This window comes from Muscardinus avellanarius, assembly GCF_963383645.1.
Source record: "Muscardinus avellanarius genome assembly, chromosome: 10".
Lineage (NCBI taxonomy): Eukaryota > Metazoa > Chordata > Mammalia > Rodentia > Gliridae > Muscardinus > Muscardinus avellanarius.
The window spans coordinates 38,299,358-38,319,352 of record NC_137796.1 but is presented as its reverse complement, the minus strand read 5'-3'; the positions used below and the strand labels follow the sequence as shown (position 1 = coordinate 38,319,352).

The 19,995-nt window shown below is 36.4% G+C and overlaps 1 protein-coding gene across 4 annotated transcripts in view; it reads left to right on the top strand.

The window, feature by feature from the left end:
• Nucleotides 1-19,995, top strand: part of PHKB (phosphorylase kinase regulatory subunit beta) — a gene marked incomplete at both ends in the record, with an annotated part of 214,078 nt that overhangs the window by 190,964 nt on the left and 3,119 nt on the right. For all 4 annotated transcript variants that reach the window (XM_080704249.1, XM_080704250.1, XM_080704248.1 and 1 more), the window contains 3 exons: nt 6,297-6,431; nt 16,088-16,217; nt 19,662-19,769. In XM_080704249.1, coding sequence (XP_080560375.1) covers nt 6,297-6,431; nt 16,088-16,217; nt 19,662-19,769 — 373 coding nt within the window. The remainder of the gene's footprint in view (nt 1-6,296; nt 6,432-16,087; nt 16,218-19,661; nt 19,770-19,995) is intronic.

Sequence of the window (19,995 nt, the reverse complement as noted above, 5' to 3'; positions counted from 1 at the left end):
TACACATATGTGCACCACACCAGGCTACATATATACTATTATTAACTGAGTATACCCAATCATTAATGATTTATATTTGTTTTATCTCTTTGCTATTGTTGTTATATAAGAAAACAAGTCCCAGACATTTTGACTTTTATCCCTGAATACTTTAGTAAGTATATGATTCTTAAGAAAAAGAAGCCAAATACAGTAGCATACGTCTATAATAACAGTTTTTGGGAGGCTGAGACAAGAGGATCACAGGTTCAAGACCAGTCTCAGCAACTTAGACCGCATTTCAAAATTTATTTTTTTTAATTTTTATTGGTGCATTATATTCATACATCATATTGGGGTAAAAAACTTGTGTGTGCATACATGTACACATCACCGATTTAACCTCTACCCAATTCCCACCCCGTTCCCTCCCCATCCCTCCTTCCTTTGCTTGGCTTAGTGGTTGGCTTCGATATGTTTAAGTACATTGTGTGTTTTGGAGAATTTCCTTCTTCCCCCCTCCCATCCCCTCATTTAGGTTGTTTTGTTTGCTCCTCTATAGGATTTCCTTTTTCATCTAAAGTTCCTCCTATGACCCATTTCTCCTTAGCTTTCACATATTAGGGAAAGCTTCTGGTTTCTTAATTTTTGTGACTGACTAGTCTCACTTAGCATAATGTCCTCCAGTTCCATCCATTTCCCTGAAAATGATGTCATTGAGTTTTTTATAATGGCTGAGTAAAATTCCATTGTGTACATATCCCATAGTTTGGCTATGGTGAATTGTGCTGCTATGAACATAGATATGCATGCATTAGTTTGGTAGTTTGGTTTCCATTGTTTGGGGTAGATACCCAGAAGTGGTATTGCTGGATCATAGGGTAAGTTCATTCCCATTCTTTTGAGGATCCTCCATACTGTTTTCCAAAGTGGTTGCACTAATTTGCAAATACCACCAACAGTGTATTAAGAGTTCCTACTTCTCCACATCCTCACCAGCATTTGTTGTTGTTTGTGTTTTGAATGATTGCCATTCTAGTTGGAGTTAGGTGAAATCTCAGGGTAGTTTTGATTTGCATCTCTCTAGTTGCCAATGATGTTAAGCATTTTTTCATGCATTTATTGGCCATTTGAATTTCTTCTTTTGTGAAGTGTCTAGTTCGCTTGCCCATTTTGTTACTGGATGCTTTGTTTTTTTAGTATTGAGTTTCTTGAGTTCTCTGTATATTCCAGATATTAGTCCTCTATTGGAAGGGTAGGTGGCAAAAATCTTTGCCCATTCTGTTGGCTCTCGGTTGAGGTTCTTGACAGTTTCCTTTGCTGAACAGAAGCTCTTCGGTTTCATGCAATCCCACGTATTGATTTGCCTTTTAATCTGTTGTGCCTTTGGGGTCTTGTTGAGAAAGTGTTTATCTGTGCCTGTGTGTTGCAGTGTTGGACCTATGCCCTCTTAAAGGACTTTCAAGGTCTCTGGTTTGATTTCCATGCCTTGATCCATCTTGAATTGACTCTTGTGCAGGGTGAGAAAGTGGGATTAATTTCCAATTTTTTGCAGATGGTTAACCAGTTTTGCCAATACCATTTGTTGAACAGGCTATCTTTTTTCCAGTGTATATATTTGGCCCCTTTGTCAAAAATCCATTGGCTGAAAGTGTGTGGAGTTCTTTCTGGGTCTCTATTCTACTCCGTTGGCCTATGTATGTGTTTTTGTGCCAGTACCGGGATGTTTTTATTACAATATCTTTGTAGTATAGTTTAAAGTCAGGTATTGTGATTCCTTCTGCATGTTTTTTGTTGCTGAGAACTACTTTGGCTATTCTTGGCTTTTTGTTATTCCAAATAAATTTAAGGACTGATTTTTCTATGTCTATGAGGTGTGATCTTGGTAGTTTAATGGGCATTGCGTTAAATCTGTAGATCACTTTTGGAAGGATGGCCATTTTATTGATATTTATTCTGCCAATCCATGAACACTGAAGATTTTTCCATCTTCTAAGATCTACTTCGATTTCTTTTTTCAATGTTTTATAATTTTCTTTGTAGAGATCTTTTACCTCCTTGGTTAAGTTTATTCCTAAGTATTTTATTTTTTTGTGGGAGATCCTGAGTTGAAGTGTTTTCTGAATTTATTTTTCAGTGGATTTATGGTTGGTATACAGGAAAGCTTCTGATTTTTTAAGATTAATTTTGTATCCAGACACTTTGCTGAATGTGTTGTTCAGTTCTATAAGCCTTTTGGTTGAATTTGTTGGGTTTTCTAAATATAGTATCATGTCATCTGCAAAAAGTGAAAGTTTGAGCTCTTCTTTTCCTATTTGTACTCCTTTGATTTCCTTTTCTTGCCTTATTGCTCTGGCTAGAGTCTCTAGTACTATATTGAAGAGAAGTGGTGATAATGGACATCCTTATCTTGTTCCTGTTTTTAGGGGGAATTCTTGAATTTTTTTCCCCATTTAATATGATGTTGGTGGTGGGCTTATTGTAGATTGCCTTAATGATGTTGAGATATGTTCCTTCTATTCCAATTCTCTGATTCTCTGCAGTGTTTTTATCATAAATGGATGTTGGATTTTGTGTGTGTGTGTGGTACTGGGGTTCCTGGAAGCCCTTCTATATCTGGGCTACACTCCCAACCTATTTTTAATTTTTGGAAGCAGGGTCTCTTAAGCCAGCACATCTGGCTTCGAACCTGAGTTATTCTCCTGTCTCCACCTTCCAAGCGCGGGGAGTACAAGCGTGCACCACCACGCCCGGCAATGGATGTTGGATTTTATCAAATGCTTTTTCTGCGTCTACTGAAATGATCATGCGTGTTTTGTCTTTGATTCTGTTTATATGAAGAAATGCATGGATTGATTTTTGTATGTTGAACCAGCCTTGCATCCCTGGGATGAACCCTACCTTGTCATGGTGTATGATTTTCTTTATGTGATTTTGAATGCGTGTTACTAGTATTTTGTTTAATTTTTTAGTATTTTGTTTAGTAGTTTTGCAGCCAAGTTCATCAGAGGTATAGGCCTGTAGTTTTCCTTCCTTGAACTGTCTTTTTTCAGTTTGGGTATTAGTGTGATGTTGGCTTCATAGAATGTATTTGGGAGAGTCCCGGTTTTTTCTATTTCCCGAAATAGTTCAAGAAATATTGGGGTTAGCTCTTCTATAAAGGTTTTATAAAATTCACTTGGAAAGACATCTGGTCCTGGGCTTTTCTTTGATGGTAAGCTTGCATTTCAAAATTGAAAAAGATCAAAATAAGCCGTGGTGCACGCTTGTAATCCCCACCACTTGGGAGGCAGAGACAGGTGGATCACCCAGGTTCGAAGCCAGCCTCACTGGCTTAAGAGACCCTGTTTCCAAATAAAAAAAATAAAATTGGTTTGGGAGTGTAGCCCAGAGAAAGGTTCCATCCCCAGTACCACATACATAAATAAATAAATAAATAAATAAATAAATAAATAAATAAATAAATAAATGGACTGAGGGTGTAACTCAGAAGTAAAATGCCCCTTGGTTCAATCCCCAGTATGAAAAATTAAATAAATAAATGGGATTTTTCTAATAATCATAATACTATTATCCTACCTAACATATTTAGTGATAATTCCTCAATATCACTAGATAGTCACTTTATACTCAGATTTTTTTCTCTGGCCCTAAAATGGCTTCTGACCATTGGTCTGTTTTGTTTTGTAGTTTTGTGTTTATGGGGATCCAACCTAGGTCCTTGCACATGTTAGGCAGATGATCAGCCATATAGCTGCATCCTCAGCACACAGTTGGTTTATATTTGAATCATTATTGGAAACATGACCCACATGTGGTAGTAATTGTTAAACCTTTAAAGTTACTCTAGACTCTAGACTAGAATTCTACCTCCCATCTCCACTTTTATTTTCATTCTATTGACTTGTTGAGACCAAAATGCATATCTAGGTTTTTAACGTAGTGTTCCTTCTATTATATTATGCTGCCACCAATGTGAAATTTAAATCTAAGCAGAGAAATAGAATAAAATAATAGAGCCAGACACAGTAATCCCAGCACTTGAGAGGCTGAGACAGTAGGATCGCACAGGTTTGAAGCCAGCCTCAGCTACTTAGTAAGACCCTGTTTCCAAATAAAATATAAAATAGGTCTGGGAGTATGGCCCGGAGGTAGAAAGCCTCTGGGTTCCACCCCCAGTACCACCAAAAAAAAATATTTTCGGATCTTTCACGCCCCTGAAATCTCTAGCTCAGTGTTTTGCAATGTATACTGTACAGTTGACTAGTATACTAAATTCCTAACCTCTAGAAATGACACAACAAAGAATAGGACAGGGTTTAGGAAGAACTCAGAGTTGTCTTAACTTAGGACAGTAGAGATTAGAATAGTCACAGAACTGAAACACTACCTCCTTGGCCTGGGGGCTGTCCCAGAAAGCAGGGAGATGTGCCTAGTTGATACCATCTCTGGCTCACCTGGGAACATTTTATATTGTTTCTTCCATCTTTTGCACCAAGACATCAAAGTCATCTCATGAGGATGCAGCACCAACTCTTATGCAAACCAGCCTTGGCATAAAGGACTTTAATTTTATATACATATATATGTTTAACATATACATCATATATTTAGCACATATTTGTATATTATTTATACATCTCTGTACTTGCAGTAGCCTTGTGGTTTATATTTCAAGGAGTACATCAAGAGAAAAATGATGCTATATCTGGGTGCAGTGATTCAGCCACATTAAGTCATTGCAGTGGCTGGTTTCTCAGTCCCATCTTTGGGACACAAGCAGCATGGGTAAATAAAGGCACATTCATTCCAGGTGCACTCTCTGTTATTCATTGCTCACCAAAGGATTTAAGGAGTCTACTGCATAAAAGTAGTTCCCTGGCCTTCCTCATAGTGTATAGTATTCTGATTCCCTAAAGCAGTGTTATTTCTAGAGTTTTCTTTGATTTTTCTAACTACTTCAAGTTCTCTTTCCTCAGAATAAAGTACATAAAAGAAATAAGGTTAAATTGCAAAAATGATTTCTAAAAGATTTTCAAATTAAAAATAAAATTACACATAAAATAATTAAATGTTTTGGCTATCCTGAAATCTGTTGGTAAAGTACATTCTCTTAATATGCTACTATAATTAAGTTATAACTAATTGCAGCTTTGTATTTTCAAAGGCACTGCTACTCTGTTCCCTCTTATCCCAAAGGAATGACTGCAGAGTAAAGAAACTGGTATTTTCAAAAATGCTTGTTATTCCTTCTACCAGTATTGGGAAGAGGCTTCAAAAAGTATTAATATACCAGTATTGGGAAAGATTTTCAATTTTTTAAATATATCTTTGGTAGTAAAGAAGCCAGGAGCTTCAGAAAAAGGAGCTGCAGGATTCCAGACACCAAGAGATATTAGCAAGACAATAGAGATAGTTTCAGGCCTTTTTCAGTGTAAAGAAAAGATTTTCCAAGGAAGTGGAAGGATGCCATAAACCTTCAGGAGATCCCAGACTTTGATAATCATGAGAGGATGCCATAAGCAATGATCAGTTAACACATTTTGGAGTTTAGGGAAACAGGACAGACCTGCAGGAAGGAATCCCCCACATCAAAAGACTGGCCCTAGAGGGGGAAGGATCTTTGTGTGTTAGGAGACTGGCTATAAGAATACTCTGTGTACAGAAATCTTCGGTGATTTCATTCAAAGCTCCCCCTCATGCCACTCCTAAATGGCATGGGGCTGTGACTGTCTTCTGTATTTATATCTTTTTAATAAACTTCTTTAAATCTTCAGCAAGAGTCTGGCTATTGCATATCTATCCTTAGCTCAGGACAAAAACCTGTGGTTTTATGGGAATAGTCTTAGGGAGCCTAACAAAGGTCCCCAGGGACAGTTTCCCAAACCATAACAGTCAAAACCATAACATTCCTGGGAAAGGAACATTTACATCTCAGCTTGTTTCCTAGAATTCATTATTGATATTTCTTTTTTGCATATATCTAGTGTTAAGAAAATACACTGTGACTGCTATTTGTGTACAGTACTCATTCATACTGAATTAGAAAAATTTAAATGTGGTAAGAACCTAAGTACTTTGAACCTATTTTCATGTTTTACAATTTGACTATGCAAGAGCAGTCCTCCTTTTTAAAGAGTCTAATCATGTCACACAATCTTGATGGAAGTAATTATATGAACAGTTCAGGAAATTCAGATGGCCTTTTCTTTATTCCACTTTGGATGGGTCAGTGGCATTAAGGATATTACTAAGGGAACCACAAGGTGATGTTATTTCATGCGTTATTGATTCATGCTTGCTCTCTTTTGTTTTAGGTGGATCATCCATGCTATGGAGTATGAACTGCAGATCCGTGGTGGAGACAAGCAAGCCATAGATTTGTATCAAATGTCACCTAGTGAGGTTAAGCAGCTTCTGTTGGATATTCTCCAGCCTCAACAAAATGGAAGGTAAATATATGCATGCCACTGGATTTTTCAAATGATCCTTTTTAAATTAACATGTGTATGAGATTAATAAGATATTAATGAGAAAAAAATGTATCTGAGGATCAGAGGACGCCTTGTTAGATAGATAGTATAAGCAAAGAAACTAATTAAAATATCTTCCTTTAGCTGGGCACAGTGGTGCACACTTGGAATCCTAGTACTTGGGAAGCTCAGACAGAAGAATCGCACATTCATGGCCAACTTCAGCTACTTATTGAGGCCTTCCACAACTTAGTGAGACCCTGTTTCAAAATAAAAAATAAAATAAAAAATAGGGCTGGGGGTATAGCTCAGAGGTAAAATGCCCCTGGGTTTAATCCCCAATGCTACCAAACAAAATGCCTGTTTCTATTTGTGACTTTTTATTAATTTGAATTTTATATGTTTTTAAGTATACTTTACAATATGCATTACTTCATTTTTATTATTCTGTTAAAAGTATATTGCTTCATACCACCTTGGTCAATTCTCTTTGTGGCATTCAATGTGTCTTCCCAACATTTTGGCAAAAGGAATTGGATTTTGTAATATTTTATTTATTTATTTATTTATTTATTTTTCTTCTGTAATAGGGATTGAACTAAGGGGCATTCTACCTCTGAGATAAACTCCATCCCTATTTTTATTTTATTTTTTAAATTTTTATTGACGCATTGTAGTCATACATCTTAATGGGGTACAAGATGGTGGAGACATACATGCACACATCATCCAATTAGCCCTTACCCAATTCCCACTCGATTCCCTCCCCCTCCCTCCTCATGTTTGGCTTATTGATTAACATTGATATGTTCATTAATGTCAGTAACATTTTAAATATGTTGCCTGTGACTCTGTTTCCATAAATAGATTGTGAGCTTCAAGGACTAAAATAATTTCATATTCTTAACTTGTGCTAGTCTTAGAATAGGAATGAAATAAATATTTGTGGATTGCATTAAATTTAAAAATATTTTTATTCCAGAATGGGCTTTAATATAATTATTTAGCCAAGTATTTATTGAGCATATTTGTACTTAGCATTTTTCAAGGCAATATTGTTATATGCCCAGGAAATTTTGTCTAAGATTTCTATAAAAGAGAATAGCATCTTTCCTCTAGAACTTTCAACATTATAAAGGTGTCATTTGTAAGTTTAATGCAATTTCAGTAACATTCCAGCAAGCTGTTTTGTGTAGTTAAACAAGTTAATACTGAACTTTGTATGGAAACACTTCCACTCACATTAGTATGTACTGAGAATACCCATGCCAGTCACAATATATTGTATGGGGAAGAAAAAGAATGGGGAGAGAGCCAGGGAAAACTTACCAAGTGCTACGTGTATACATGTAACTATCACAATGAACTACATCATAATGTGAGGCTGGAATGCACCAATAAAAGCATAAAAATGTTACTTTTGTCTTGGTTCTGTTTATGTGATGAATTTACATGGATTGATTTTCGTATATTGAACCAGCCTTGCATCCTGAGATGAACCCTACTTGTTCATGGTGTATGATTTTCTTGATGTAGTTTTGAATGTGCGTTGCTAATATTTTGCTAAGCAGTTTTGCATCCAAGTTCACAAAAAATATAGGCCTGTAGTTTTCCTTCCTTGAGCTATATTTATTTGGTTTTGGTATGAATATGATGTTGGCTTCATAGAATGTATTTGGGTAAGTCCTGTTTCTTTCTTTTTTTTATTTATTTTTTAATTTATTTATTTTATTGGTGCACTGTATTCATACATCATAGTGGGATACAAACTTTTGTAGACATACATGCACACATCGCCCAGTCAACCCCCACCCGATCCTCACCCCATTCCCTTCCCATCCCTCCTTACCATGCTTGGCTTAGTGGTTGACATCTAGTATTATAGCAATTTATCCAAAATTAAAAATGATAATCTCACATAACAGTTTCATTTGTCTGATACCAAGCTTTTGATGACTTAAAGATAACATTTCAATTGTTCTTTTTGCTTTCTTTCTTACCAGAGAATATTTTTTTTAGGTGAAACTATCATATATTTATATATTTTTCAGAAAAAAAATCTATCCTAATATGGAATATAGATTCTAGATACCCAAAACGATCTTGAAAAAGAACAAAGCTAGAAGATATATATTTTCTGATTTCAAACCATATAAAGCTACAATAATTGAAACAGTGTAGTACTGTTCTAAAGGCAGATATATAAACCATTGGAGTTAAATACAAGCCTAGAGCTAAATTCTTCCCTGTATTATCAAGTTATTTTTGACAAGGTTTCCATGAACATTTGGTGGTGGAAATAATAATCTTTTAACTAAATATTGTTGAAAAATAATAATTACATGGAAAAGAATAAAATTGGACCCTTACCTAATCCCATATACAAGTATTAACTCAAAATAGATAAAAGACCTAAATATAAATCTTAAGACTATAAACTTTTAGGAGAAAATCTGGGTCATAAAACCTCACAACATTGAAATTGGCAGTGATTTCTTGGATATGATTTTAATGGCACAGGCAACAGAAGAGTATACAAACTCCCTAAAAAATAAAAAAATATTGTATATCCAAAGACAATGGAAACAGAGTTAAAAGTTACTAATAGAATTGGATAAAATATTTCCAGATGCTATATCTGAAGGTATATTAATATTTCAACTAGAAATCCTAAAAATTAAAAACAATAAAGGCAAACAATACAATTTAGAGATAGGTAAAAGACTAACATAAATAATGAATCTCCACAGATAACCAATCTTAGTTTTTTGTTGGATGGAAAATCTTGTTTCTCTGGTTCTGGTGTGTGTAACCTATTTCTTCTTTGTAGTTAATCTCTTTGAGTATTTTCTCTAGTGCTGGTTTTGAAGACATAAATTCCTTCAGTTTCTGTTTGTTGTGGAAGCTTCTTATTTCTCCATATAATTTGATAGAAAGTTTTGCTGGGTAGGAAATTTTCAGCTGGAAGTTGTTTTCTTTCAGAGTTTGGAATATGTTACTCCAAGCCCTTCTGGCTCTCATGACATGGTTTCGGAAGTCTGGAGTGATTCTAATTGGTTTGCCTCTGAATGTCACTTGGCCCTTTGCTTTTGTTGCCTTTAAGATTCTCTGCTTGGCTTCCACATTGGTCATTTTGACAATTATGTGGCATGAGGATCCTCTTCTCCGATCCTGTCTAAAGGGGGTTCTATAAGTTTCCTGGACCTGTGTATCAACCTCTTGCTCTATGTTTGGAAAATTTTCTGCTATTACTTCCTTGAAGAGATTGTTGATCCCTTTGGTATCACTTTCTTTTTCCTCCTCTATTCCAATTATTCTTAGGTTAGCTCTCTTAAAATGGGCCCATATTTCTTTAATGTCAGATTCCTGCTGTTGGATATTTTTTTCTAGATTAGAAACTATGCGTTCATTTTTGGAATGATCATCTTCTAAGAGCGAGATTCTGTTCTCCATGTGTTCTAATCGGTTGTTTGTGCTTTGAATTGAGGCCTTTACTTCATTAATTGCATCCTTTATCTCTTTTTGGCTCTCTCTGAGTTCTTTTCGAAGCACCTCTATTATTTCTACAGTTATTTTCCTGATTTGATCTTCTAGAAATCTCTGATTTTCTGTTTTATCGGGTTCTGATGTTGTGGGCTTGTGGGCATTCATTGCTCCATTGTTATTCCTCTTTCCCATGATTTCAGAAGTTTGTGCCTTCTTTGGATTCTTCCCTTGGGTCACTATGACTTTACTTAAGGTGCTCTGGATCTCAAGTCTGTAGTATCTCAGACCCCACTACTCCTTTACTGGGTTGTATCACAGAGTCTCCGACCCAGGGAGTCGACAGAGGCTGCTTTAGACTATGGGGGATGCCAGGTTGCACGTTCTCCTATGGTATGATATCTCTGCCACTGCCACTCCCCCACTGGGTCAAGTCGCAGGAAGTACAGTACTGGGATTTCTCCTCTGTGGCCCGCAATTTGACTCACTGTTCTTGAGTTCGCAGATGTAGCTGTACTTGACTCGGTGAATTCGCTGCTGCTGACGCCGGTGGCAATATGGCACCGCTGCCACGCCCTCGGCCGTGAGGCTGGCGTATTTCCTCTTGGTTTTGAATTCCACTCTGAGTTCTTGCAGCGTGTGCTGAGCCCAGCCACTGGGAGCTATAGATGTTCCCTGCGCTGAAAAATCCCTCCTGGCTGTTCCGCAGCGGCTCACCACGGCTTGCTGTAGCCACCGGTGAATTCGCGGCTGCCGCCAGCAGTATGGCGCTGCTGCCGCGTCCTCGGGCATGAGGCCGGTGTATCTCCTCTGTGGCTCTAGCTCTGTTCTCAGACCGCTTTCTCTCAGGAGCCTGGTGATTTTTTTGTTTCTCTGGTGATGGTGTTTTCTGGCTATGAAAGGCGCTGATTTTGTGGTAATGGAGATTGGTTGTTAGCGGGGCTCTTAAGCCCCACTTTTCTCGGTCGCCATCTTGCTGTTTCCTTCTATTACACAAAATACATTGAGGAGTATCAGGATTAGCTCTTCTATAACGGTTTTATAAAATTCACTTGGGCAACATCTGGTCCTGGGCTTTTCTTTGATGGTAGGCTCTTTATTGCTGTTTCAATCTCTTTGATTACTATTGGTTGGTTTAAATTTTCTGTATCAACTTAACGCCGTTTAGGAAGGTTGTATTTATCTAGAAAGTTGTCAACTTCTTCCAGGTTTTCCTTTTTTTTTATTTTTTTGGAGTATAGTTGTTCAAAGGAGTTTCTGATATTCTTTGGATTTCTACATTGTCAGTGGTAATATCTCCTTTTTCATCTCTTCGTAATTTGAATTGAGTCTCTCTTGTTTTTTGGTTAAGTTGGCTAGTGGTTTATCTGTCATATGATCATTTAAATAGATGCTGAAAAAGCATTTGACAAATCCAATATCCACTTATGCTAAAAGCACTGCAGAGAATTGGAATAGAAAGAACATACCTCAACATCATAAAAGCAATCTACAATAGGCCCACCATCAAATTATACTAAATGGGGAAAAACTGTGACAATTGCCTCTAAAAACAGGAACAAGACAAGGATATCCATATCACCACTTCTTTTCAATATAGTACTTGAGACTTTAGCCAGAACAATAAGGCAAGAAAAGGAAATCAAAGGAATACAAATAGGAAAAGAAGAACTCAAAATTTCAGTATTTGCAGATGATATGATACTATACTAAGAAGACCCAACAAACTCAACCAAAAGACATAATAGAACTGATCAACAAATTCAGCAAGGTGTCTGGATAAAAAATCAATTTAAAAAAATTGGAAACTTTTCTGTATATCAGCCATAAATCCACTGAAAAAGAAATCTAGAAAACACTTTCACTTAGGATATCCCACAAAAAATAAAATACTTAGGAATAAACTTAACCAAGGAAGTAAAATACCTCTACAAAGAAAATTATAAAACATTGAAAAAAGAAATCAAAGAACCTTAAAAGATGAAAAAATCTTTTATGTTCATGGATAGGCAAAATAAGTATCATCAAAATGACCATACTTCCAAAAATGATCTACAGATTCAATGCAATGCCCATTAAATTACTAAGGTCATTCCTCATAGACATAGAAAAATCAGTTCTTAAATTCATTTGGAACAACAAAAAAACCAGAATACCCAAAGTAGTTCTCAGCAACAAAAATGATGCAGGAGAAATCACAATACCTGACTTTAAACTATACTACAAATCCATAATAATAAAAACATCATGGTACTGGCACAAAAACAGATACATAGACCAATGGAGCAGAATAGAAGACCCAGAAACAAGTCCACACACTTACAGCCAATGGATTTCTGACAGAAGGGCAAAAAACATACACCGGAAAAAAGATAGCCTCTTCAGCAAATGGTGTTGGCAAAACCGGTTAACCCTAAGCAGAAAAATGGAAATAAACCCCACTTTCTTACCCTGCACAAGAGCCAGTTCAAGATGAATCAAAGACTTGGAAATTAGACCAGAGACCTTGAGGTTCCTTGAAGAGGGCATAGGTCCAACACTGCACTCATAGGTACAGATAAACACTTTCTCAAAAAGACCCCAAAGGCACAAGAAACTAAAAGGCAGATCAATACATGGGATTGCATGAAACTGAAGAGCTTCAATACAGCAAAGGAAACTATCAAGAACTTCAACAGAGAGCCAACAGAATGGAAGGTTTTTGCCACCTATTCTTCCGATAGAGGTCTAATATCTAGAATATAATAGAACTCAAGAAACTCAGCACTAAGAAAACAAATAACCCAATTTAAAAAATGGGCAAGTGAACTAAATAGACCCTTCCTGAAAGAAATTCAAATGGCCAATAAATGCATGAATAAATGCTCAACATCATTAGCAATCAGAGAGATGCAAATCAAAACTACCCTGAGATTTCACCTAACTCCAACTAGAATGGCAATCATTCAAAACACAAACAACAACAAATGCTGGTGAGGATGTGGAGAAGTAGGAACTCTTAATACACTGTTGGTGGTATTTGCAAATTAGTGCAACCACTTTGGAAAACAGTATGGAGGATCCTCAAAAGAATGGGAATGAACTTACCCTATGATCCAGCAATACCACTTCTGGGTATCTACCCCAAACAATGGAAACCAAACTACCAAACTAATGCATGCATATCTATGTTCATAGCTGCACAATTCACTATTGCCAATCTTTGGAACCAGCCAAGATATCCACCAAAGATGAATGGATTACAGAACTGTCCAATATGTACACAATATGTACAGGGAAATGAATGGAACTGGAGGACATTATGCTAAGTGGGATTATTCAGTCACAAAAAATAAATCAGGTGCTATCCCTAACATATGGAAGCTAGGCAGAAAATGGGTCATAGGAAGAACTCTAGATGAAGAAGCAGATACTATAAATGAGCAAATAAGGTGACCTAACCGAGGGGATGCGAGAGGGGAGAGGGAAATTTGCTAATGCACATAATGTACATTAACAAACATATCAAAGTCAATCACTAAGCCAAACATGAGAAGGAGGGAGGGGAAGGGAATGGGGCTGGAATTGGGTAAGGGCTAATTAGATGATGTTTGCATGTATTCCTCCACCAACTTGTACCCCGTTAAGAAGTATGACTACAATGTACCAATAAATTTTTTTAAGTATAAAAATAAATAAATGTATACTTTAACTTATATGTAAAAAAGAAAGACTTATCCTAATAAGCATTAAAACTTTAATTGGTACAATGTGATATTGGTGTAAAGACAGACAAGTAGACTTGTTGAAGAGAATAGAAAGCCCAGAAATAAACCACTGACTAGATTTTGGAAATTTAGTATATGATAAATGTGGTAACTCAGTCCAAATCAAACTTGGTTTAGATCGCTGGATCAAGAATGGATGTTTTAAATAACATAGGATAGCCAGGCGTGGTGGCGCACGCTTGTAATCCCCACGCTTGGGAGGCGGAGACAGGAGGATCGCGCTGGTTCGGAGCCAGCCTCGCTGGCTTAAGAGACCCTGTTTACAAATAAAAAAATATAAAATAGGTCTGGGAGTGTATCCCGGAGGTAGAAGGGCTTCCAGGAACCCCAGTACCACCCAAAAAAATTTTAAAAAATAAATAAACAAATAACACAGGATAATTAGTCATTTACAGAAATAAATCCTCAGTACCAAAAAATAAAAATTATTTACATGATAGATAAGTGGGGGAAAAAGGAACTTACTCATAGCAGAATCCAAATTAATAAATTAGATAAAAATGACAGAAGTACAACATCATCACTGGGCAAAGACAACAATAATAATTGTTGCAGGCAAGAATCATTATTGTATAGAAATGATATGGGAAGCCGGACGTGGTGGCGTACACTTGTAATCCCCGCGCTTGGGAGACAGAAACAGGAGGATCGCACAGGTTTGAAGCCAGCTGCGCTGGCTTAAGAGACCCTGTTTCCAAATATAAGAAAGTATAAAATAGGTCTTGGAGTGTAGCCCAGAGGTAGAAGGGCTTCCAGGAACCCCAGTACCACCAAAAAAAGAAGAAAGAAAGAGAAAGAAAGAAAGAAAGAAAGAAAGAAAGAAAGAAAGAAAGAAAGAAAGAAAGAAAGAAAGAGAGAAAGAAAGAGAAAAGAAAGAAAGAAAAAGAAAGGGAAAGGAAAGAAAGAAAGAAATTATATGGGAAATGGCAAATTTGCAAAATTTAGTATTTTCACTGCAAACATTTTAAAAATAAAATGATTAAAATTAAAAACAAAAATAGGTCTTCAAAGAACTCTTAAAACACCTTTTTTTGTTAACAGACAAAAGGAATAGGGAAAATATTAAATGCATACTTGAGGGTGGGGGGTTACTTATCCTAAATAAAACATCACCAGGTAACCCCTGGGCCTTCAGGCTTTTTCACTTTAGCAGAACACTGAATCCAGCAATGCAAGTCTAGGTTTATTAAGAGAATCTACATCCAAGAAAGATGCTTCTCTTACCTATCAAGTTATCAAATTTCTCAGATCCTCTTTCTCAAGAAAAGAATCATCTTTTTCTGTTTACTTTATTCTGCATTGCTATTTTCATACCTAGAAATATTGTTTTTCATGACATACCACCTATGTAATTAATTATATATTTCACTTTTTAAAAACCAAATATAAAAAATAAATATCTGTTCCTGTCTTTAGTGTATTCTTTAGAAATTATGCAAATGCTATATCTTTTACAGTTTATGAAGGATGTATTATATCTTTAAGATTTAATACTTAATTTATGAAAACAAAAGATCTAGAATTTGGACTTATCTGATTATTGTGACATGTAAGATTTTTGTATCTGGTTCTTATCACACTTTAACTTGTAAGCCTTTGTAAGATCTAAAATAAGGCAGTTTTATTATACATATAATGCTGCTTCTGAGCATTTATTTATTCATTCACTTATCAAATGTTTATTAGGTACCTTTCTGGGACAGGCATATAGGAATGATCAAGCTCCATGCCTTCATGGAGCCTTCATTCTGTTATATGTGAGACCACACTAAGTTATTATAAAGTGAGTTGCTCCTGGGTTGTCTGTTGTTGCTGTTTGGTTTGTTTGTTTGTGTATTTGTTTTTCCCTCTGTATTTTCTTACATTTATATGTTTGTTTATTTTTGAACCCCAGGGGCATTCTACCTCTGAACTACAACCCTAGACATATTTTTTTTTTTTGAAACAGGGTCTCACTAAGTTGATGAGAGTCTCACTACTTGCTAAAGCTGTCCTCAAACCTGCAGTTCTCCTGTCTCAGCTTCCCAAGTCCTGGGATTACAGGTGTGTGGCACTATGCCCAGCTCTTTGTGTGTTTTTAAATAAAGCTGCTTTCTGTATTAGAAAAACATTTTGATCATGTAGTGAGCAACTCATAGCTTACTAGAGAATAATATTTTGCCTATTAAATTTTTTAAAATCTTGGAGATCTTCTCCTCTCCTGCAATCTTTGTTTCCACTATGAAATATTTATCAACCTCTGTAACACATGGCAAATATGCATCATTGATGGGTTTTGGCTTTTATTGCTCACCCTGTTGAAGCAGTTAATCCATACTGAATACCCTGTTTACCACTTGAACAAGCTTGTTTTTCAACACTGAAGCATTTTCCTTTGGTCTACAGATGCTGGCTGAACAAGCGTCAGATCGATGGTTCTTTGAATAGAACTCCCCCTGGGTTTTATGATCGAGTGTGGCAGATCCTGGAGCGCACACCCAATGGTATCATTGTAGCTGGGAAGCATTTGCCACAGGTAAAGCCCCACTGTGTTATAAAAGGAAAAGGGACTTGAAAAGGAATAGTGAATTCTTTTCCCCTCTGCACTACAAATAAATTTTTACATTTCATTGTTTAAGAGTATTTGCAGAAGGGATATACAGATACACGAAGGGAAGAAATACTAGAAAAATAAGAAGTCTAATAAATTACATTGGAACTATTTCTCCCCAGTCAGAGTACTTGTATTTTTCAATTTTAGTGTTCCTCTAGTCATAAAAAAATCTTGTTTTACACAAATGGATAACATTGCTAAGAAATTGTATTTCGTTGAGGTTTTTGTATTGCCATGTTTCAGATGTTTCAAAGCCACCCTTAGAGTCACTAAATTACCATTCTTGCTGAGCCTGCTGTCTGTCCTCCTTGGTTTACTTATACTGAATTTGCTATTTCTTAAGTTGGCTTTTATGTAGGAGCACCTTGTTATCACCAAGTGGCCCATACTAGGGAACTTCAAAAGCAGTAAACATGCATCACCAAGACAGAACTAGATCAGGCCTGGATCAAAGTGGCCAGCAATGCTGCAGAGAAGGAAAACACCACTTAGGGATGACATCGAATGTGAGAAATGCAGTCACATTTTAGTTCACTGAACCAGTAACCACTTATTTAACTTGAGGTATAACTTACTATGGACCAAATGAATTAGTGCTCTCTCCTGCTCATTGTTTCCCAAGTTAGTATAAGTCTGCTTCTTTGCTGTGATTATTGTATTTATGTGATCCTGGCATCTTAATCATTCTGCTTATATACAAAAGCAGAAACAGAATAATTTATTTGTGTCTAGTGTTGTTGAACTTTAACCAAATTAATTTTGATGTAGGTCTTTATTTTTTATTTTATTTATTTTTTGTGTGTTTGATAATGAGGATTGACTCAAGGGTGTTCTACCTCCGAGATATACCCCTAGCCCTATTTTTATTTTTTATTTAAAACAGGATCTCACTAAGTTGCTGAGGCTGGCTGCAAACTTGTAATCCTCCTTTGTCAACCTCTCAAGTACTGGGATTACAAGCATGCACTTCCACACCCAGCTGATGTAGCTTTTTATATAAAAAATAAATTATTTTCAAGTACTCACATCAATATTCATTTTGTTTATAAGTATATAAGAGTATCTCTGGAAGGATTGACAAGAAATTGGTAGCATTCTTTTATTTGGAGAGACAAAATGTGGACTTTTCACTGAAACCATTTTAACCTTTCAAAATTTGAACTATGCAAATGTATTTATTCAAAAAAAAAGTGAATAGAGCCAGGTGTGGTGGCACACAAACCCAGCATTTGGGAGGCTGAGACAGGAGGGTCACGGTTCACGGACAGCCTCAGCTACTTAGTGAGACCCTCCACAACTTAGTGAGACCCCATTCAAAAATAAAGAATAAAAAATAGAGCAGGGGGTGTAGCTCAGAGTTAGAATGCCCCTGGGTTCCATCCCCAGTCCCACAAAAAAAAAAAGAAAAGAATAAAACTTTAAAACATTGTCTTTACTAATATTCATAGTCCTCAGACTGTGAGTATTCTGTTTGATTGCCCATGTAGGTGCTCCACTGGTCCCCAGGTGTCCTGTGATTGCTGTTCTGGAGCAGCACTTTCTCCTGGGAACAGAGACAATGCCTCTGTTGTTAGCATCCTTCTGTTTGTGCTTTGTCTCTGCACACTTGGGCAGTACACTGTGGCATCCTGCTAGTGGCCTGTCTCAGCCCCCACTGATACTTAATAGATTTCATCTGATTCTGTGATATCCTGGACAACTTACATTTAGTTTCCTCTGTTTACCAACAATAACAACAGTAAATTTATGTTGAGTATTTTTCTATTGCAAACTCTTTGCAGGTGATTATTTCATTCTAGTAGCAATTTGTGAGAAATATACTTTATTATTACCATTTGACAGATGAGGGAATTTAAGCCCAGCTAAATGATTTCCCCAAGGTCCCACACACATCTAAGAAATAGTTGACCCAGAGTATGACCTCTGGCAATTTGGCTTCTGAGTCTTTTAATCCCTCTGCTATACTACTTTACTGAGTCCTTTCAGAAGAGTAGGAAACAAGGTAAGCTTGGTAACTCTTCTCTAGGCTTAATTATCACCATTGCATAGTAGCTAGGTTGACTTTTTTTTTTTTTTTTTTTTTTTTTGCATGTGTGTATGGGCGGGTACTATGGGTGGAAGCTAGTGGCTTTCTACCTCCAGGCTACACTGCCAGATCTATTTTATATTTTATTTGGAAACAAGGTCTTACTAAGTTGCTGAGAACCTCACTAAGTAGCTGAGGCTGGCTTCAAACCTGCACAATCTCCTGTCTCAGCCTCCCAAGTACTAGTATTAAAAACATGTGCCACCATTCCCAGCCTAGGTTGACTTTTAAATGAGATATATTAAGAGGAAATTAATGTGAAATCATGAAAAGGTGTTTCTTTCATTCTGTTACTTCAATACTATTGTTAGACTTTGAAACAATTATAACTAAATTAGAAATTGGGCTTCATTTTTTCTAAATTGGATACTACTTGTAAATATTAACAATGCATTGGATTGTATTAACTATGGAGGCACTAGATGTATTGAATAGAACATGCTGAACAACTTTCCTGATTGTAAGAAGTCAAGGAGTCTTTCTGTTCCATGTTGGGTAGAAAATACACATTGTTCTGAAGCTATAGTTAAGTTTACTATAAAACATTATTGAGATAAAAGCAAATAAATATGTCACATCATCTCTGGTACTAATTCTAGTGATTCCACCTGTTTCCCACCATACAAGCTTAACATTTAGAGCCTTCTCTCCCCTCCTTTGAGGTACCCACCATGCCCAAATTTCAATTTGAGTTTATTTTCTGCCTTCATTTGATTTGTGAAGAATGAGTGGAAGATTATAGTACTTTTGTTTTAAATGAAAGATAAAGAGTGAGTGGAGAAGATTCTTTTAGTGTTTGCTTTTTTTTTCTGTTTCCTTGCCATTCTGCACATATGTTGTTTTTGCTTGTTTATAGGCATTTTTATGCAACTACCCCAGAAAGGACTTGTTACAGAAATTATGTAAATTCAATAGCAAGTGACTTACACACTAAGGTCTGACTGCAAGCCTAACTTCTTGTGTTAATTCTGAAAGCAGTATATACTGTATTTTTTGTCTCAATTTGGGGCTGTTCCTTTGTGTTTTTCTAATATAACCCCCTTTCCCCTAAAAACATTAATATAGTGAAGTTAACTTCTAAAAATAGAAAGTTTAATTTATCACGATAGTCACCTGGCTGGCTGGTTTGACATATATAATTCAGTTTTAGAGCTGAAAGTACGCTCTGAGCTTTTACAGAAAACTGAAAGAGATTACCGATTAGAAAATGAAATTTCTTTATCACATGCGAGCCAGAGTATATTATTCATCATGTTAACATGGAGTTGAATTTTTTTCAGCAACCAACCCTGTCAGATATGACCATGTATGAGATGAATTTTTCTCTTCTTGTTGAAGACATGTTGGGAAATATTGACCAGCCAAGATACAGACAGATTGTTGTGGAGGTTTGTATTTGAAAATTTATGTTGATAAAGATGTGCTTTCTGTCTATTCCTTTAAAACTAGCATAGAAAAACTGCCCAAAAGACCATGAATTCTATTCCTCACCTAGTTCTAAGCTCCTCCCATGGAGTCAAGAAGATGGCCACTCTTGACCCAAATCAGGCACACAAAACACGTTGAAGTCCTCAAGAGCAAAATGACTGACGCCTAGCCTTGCTCAGCTCACTC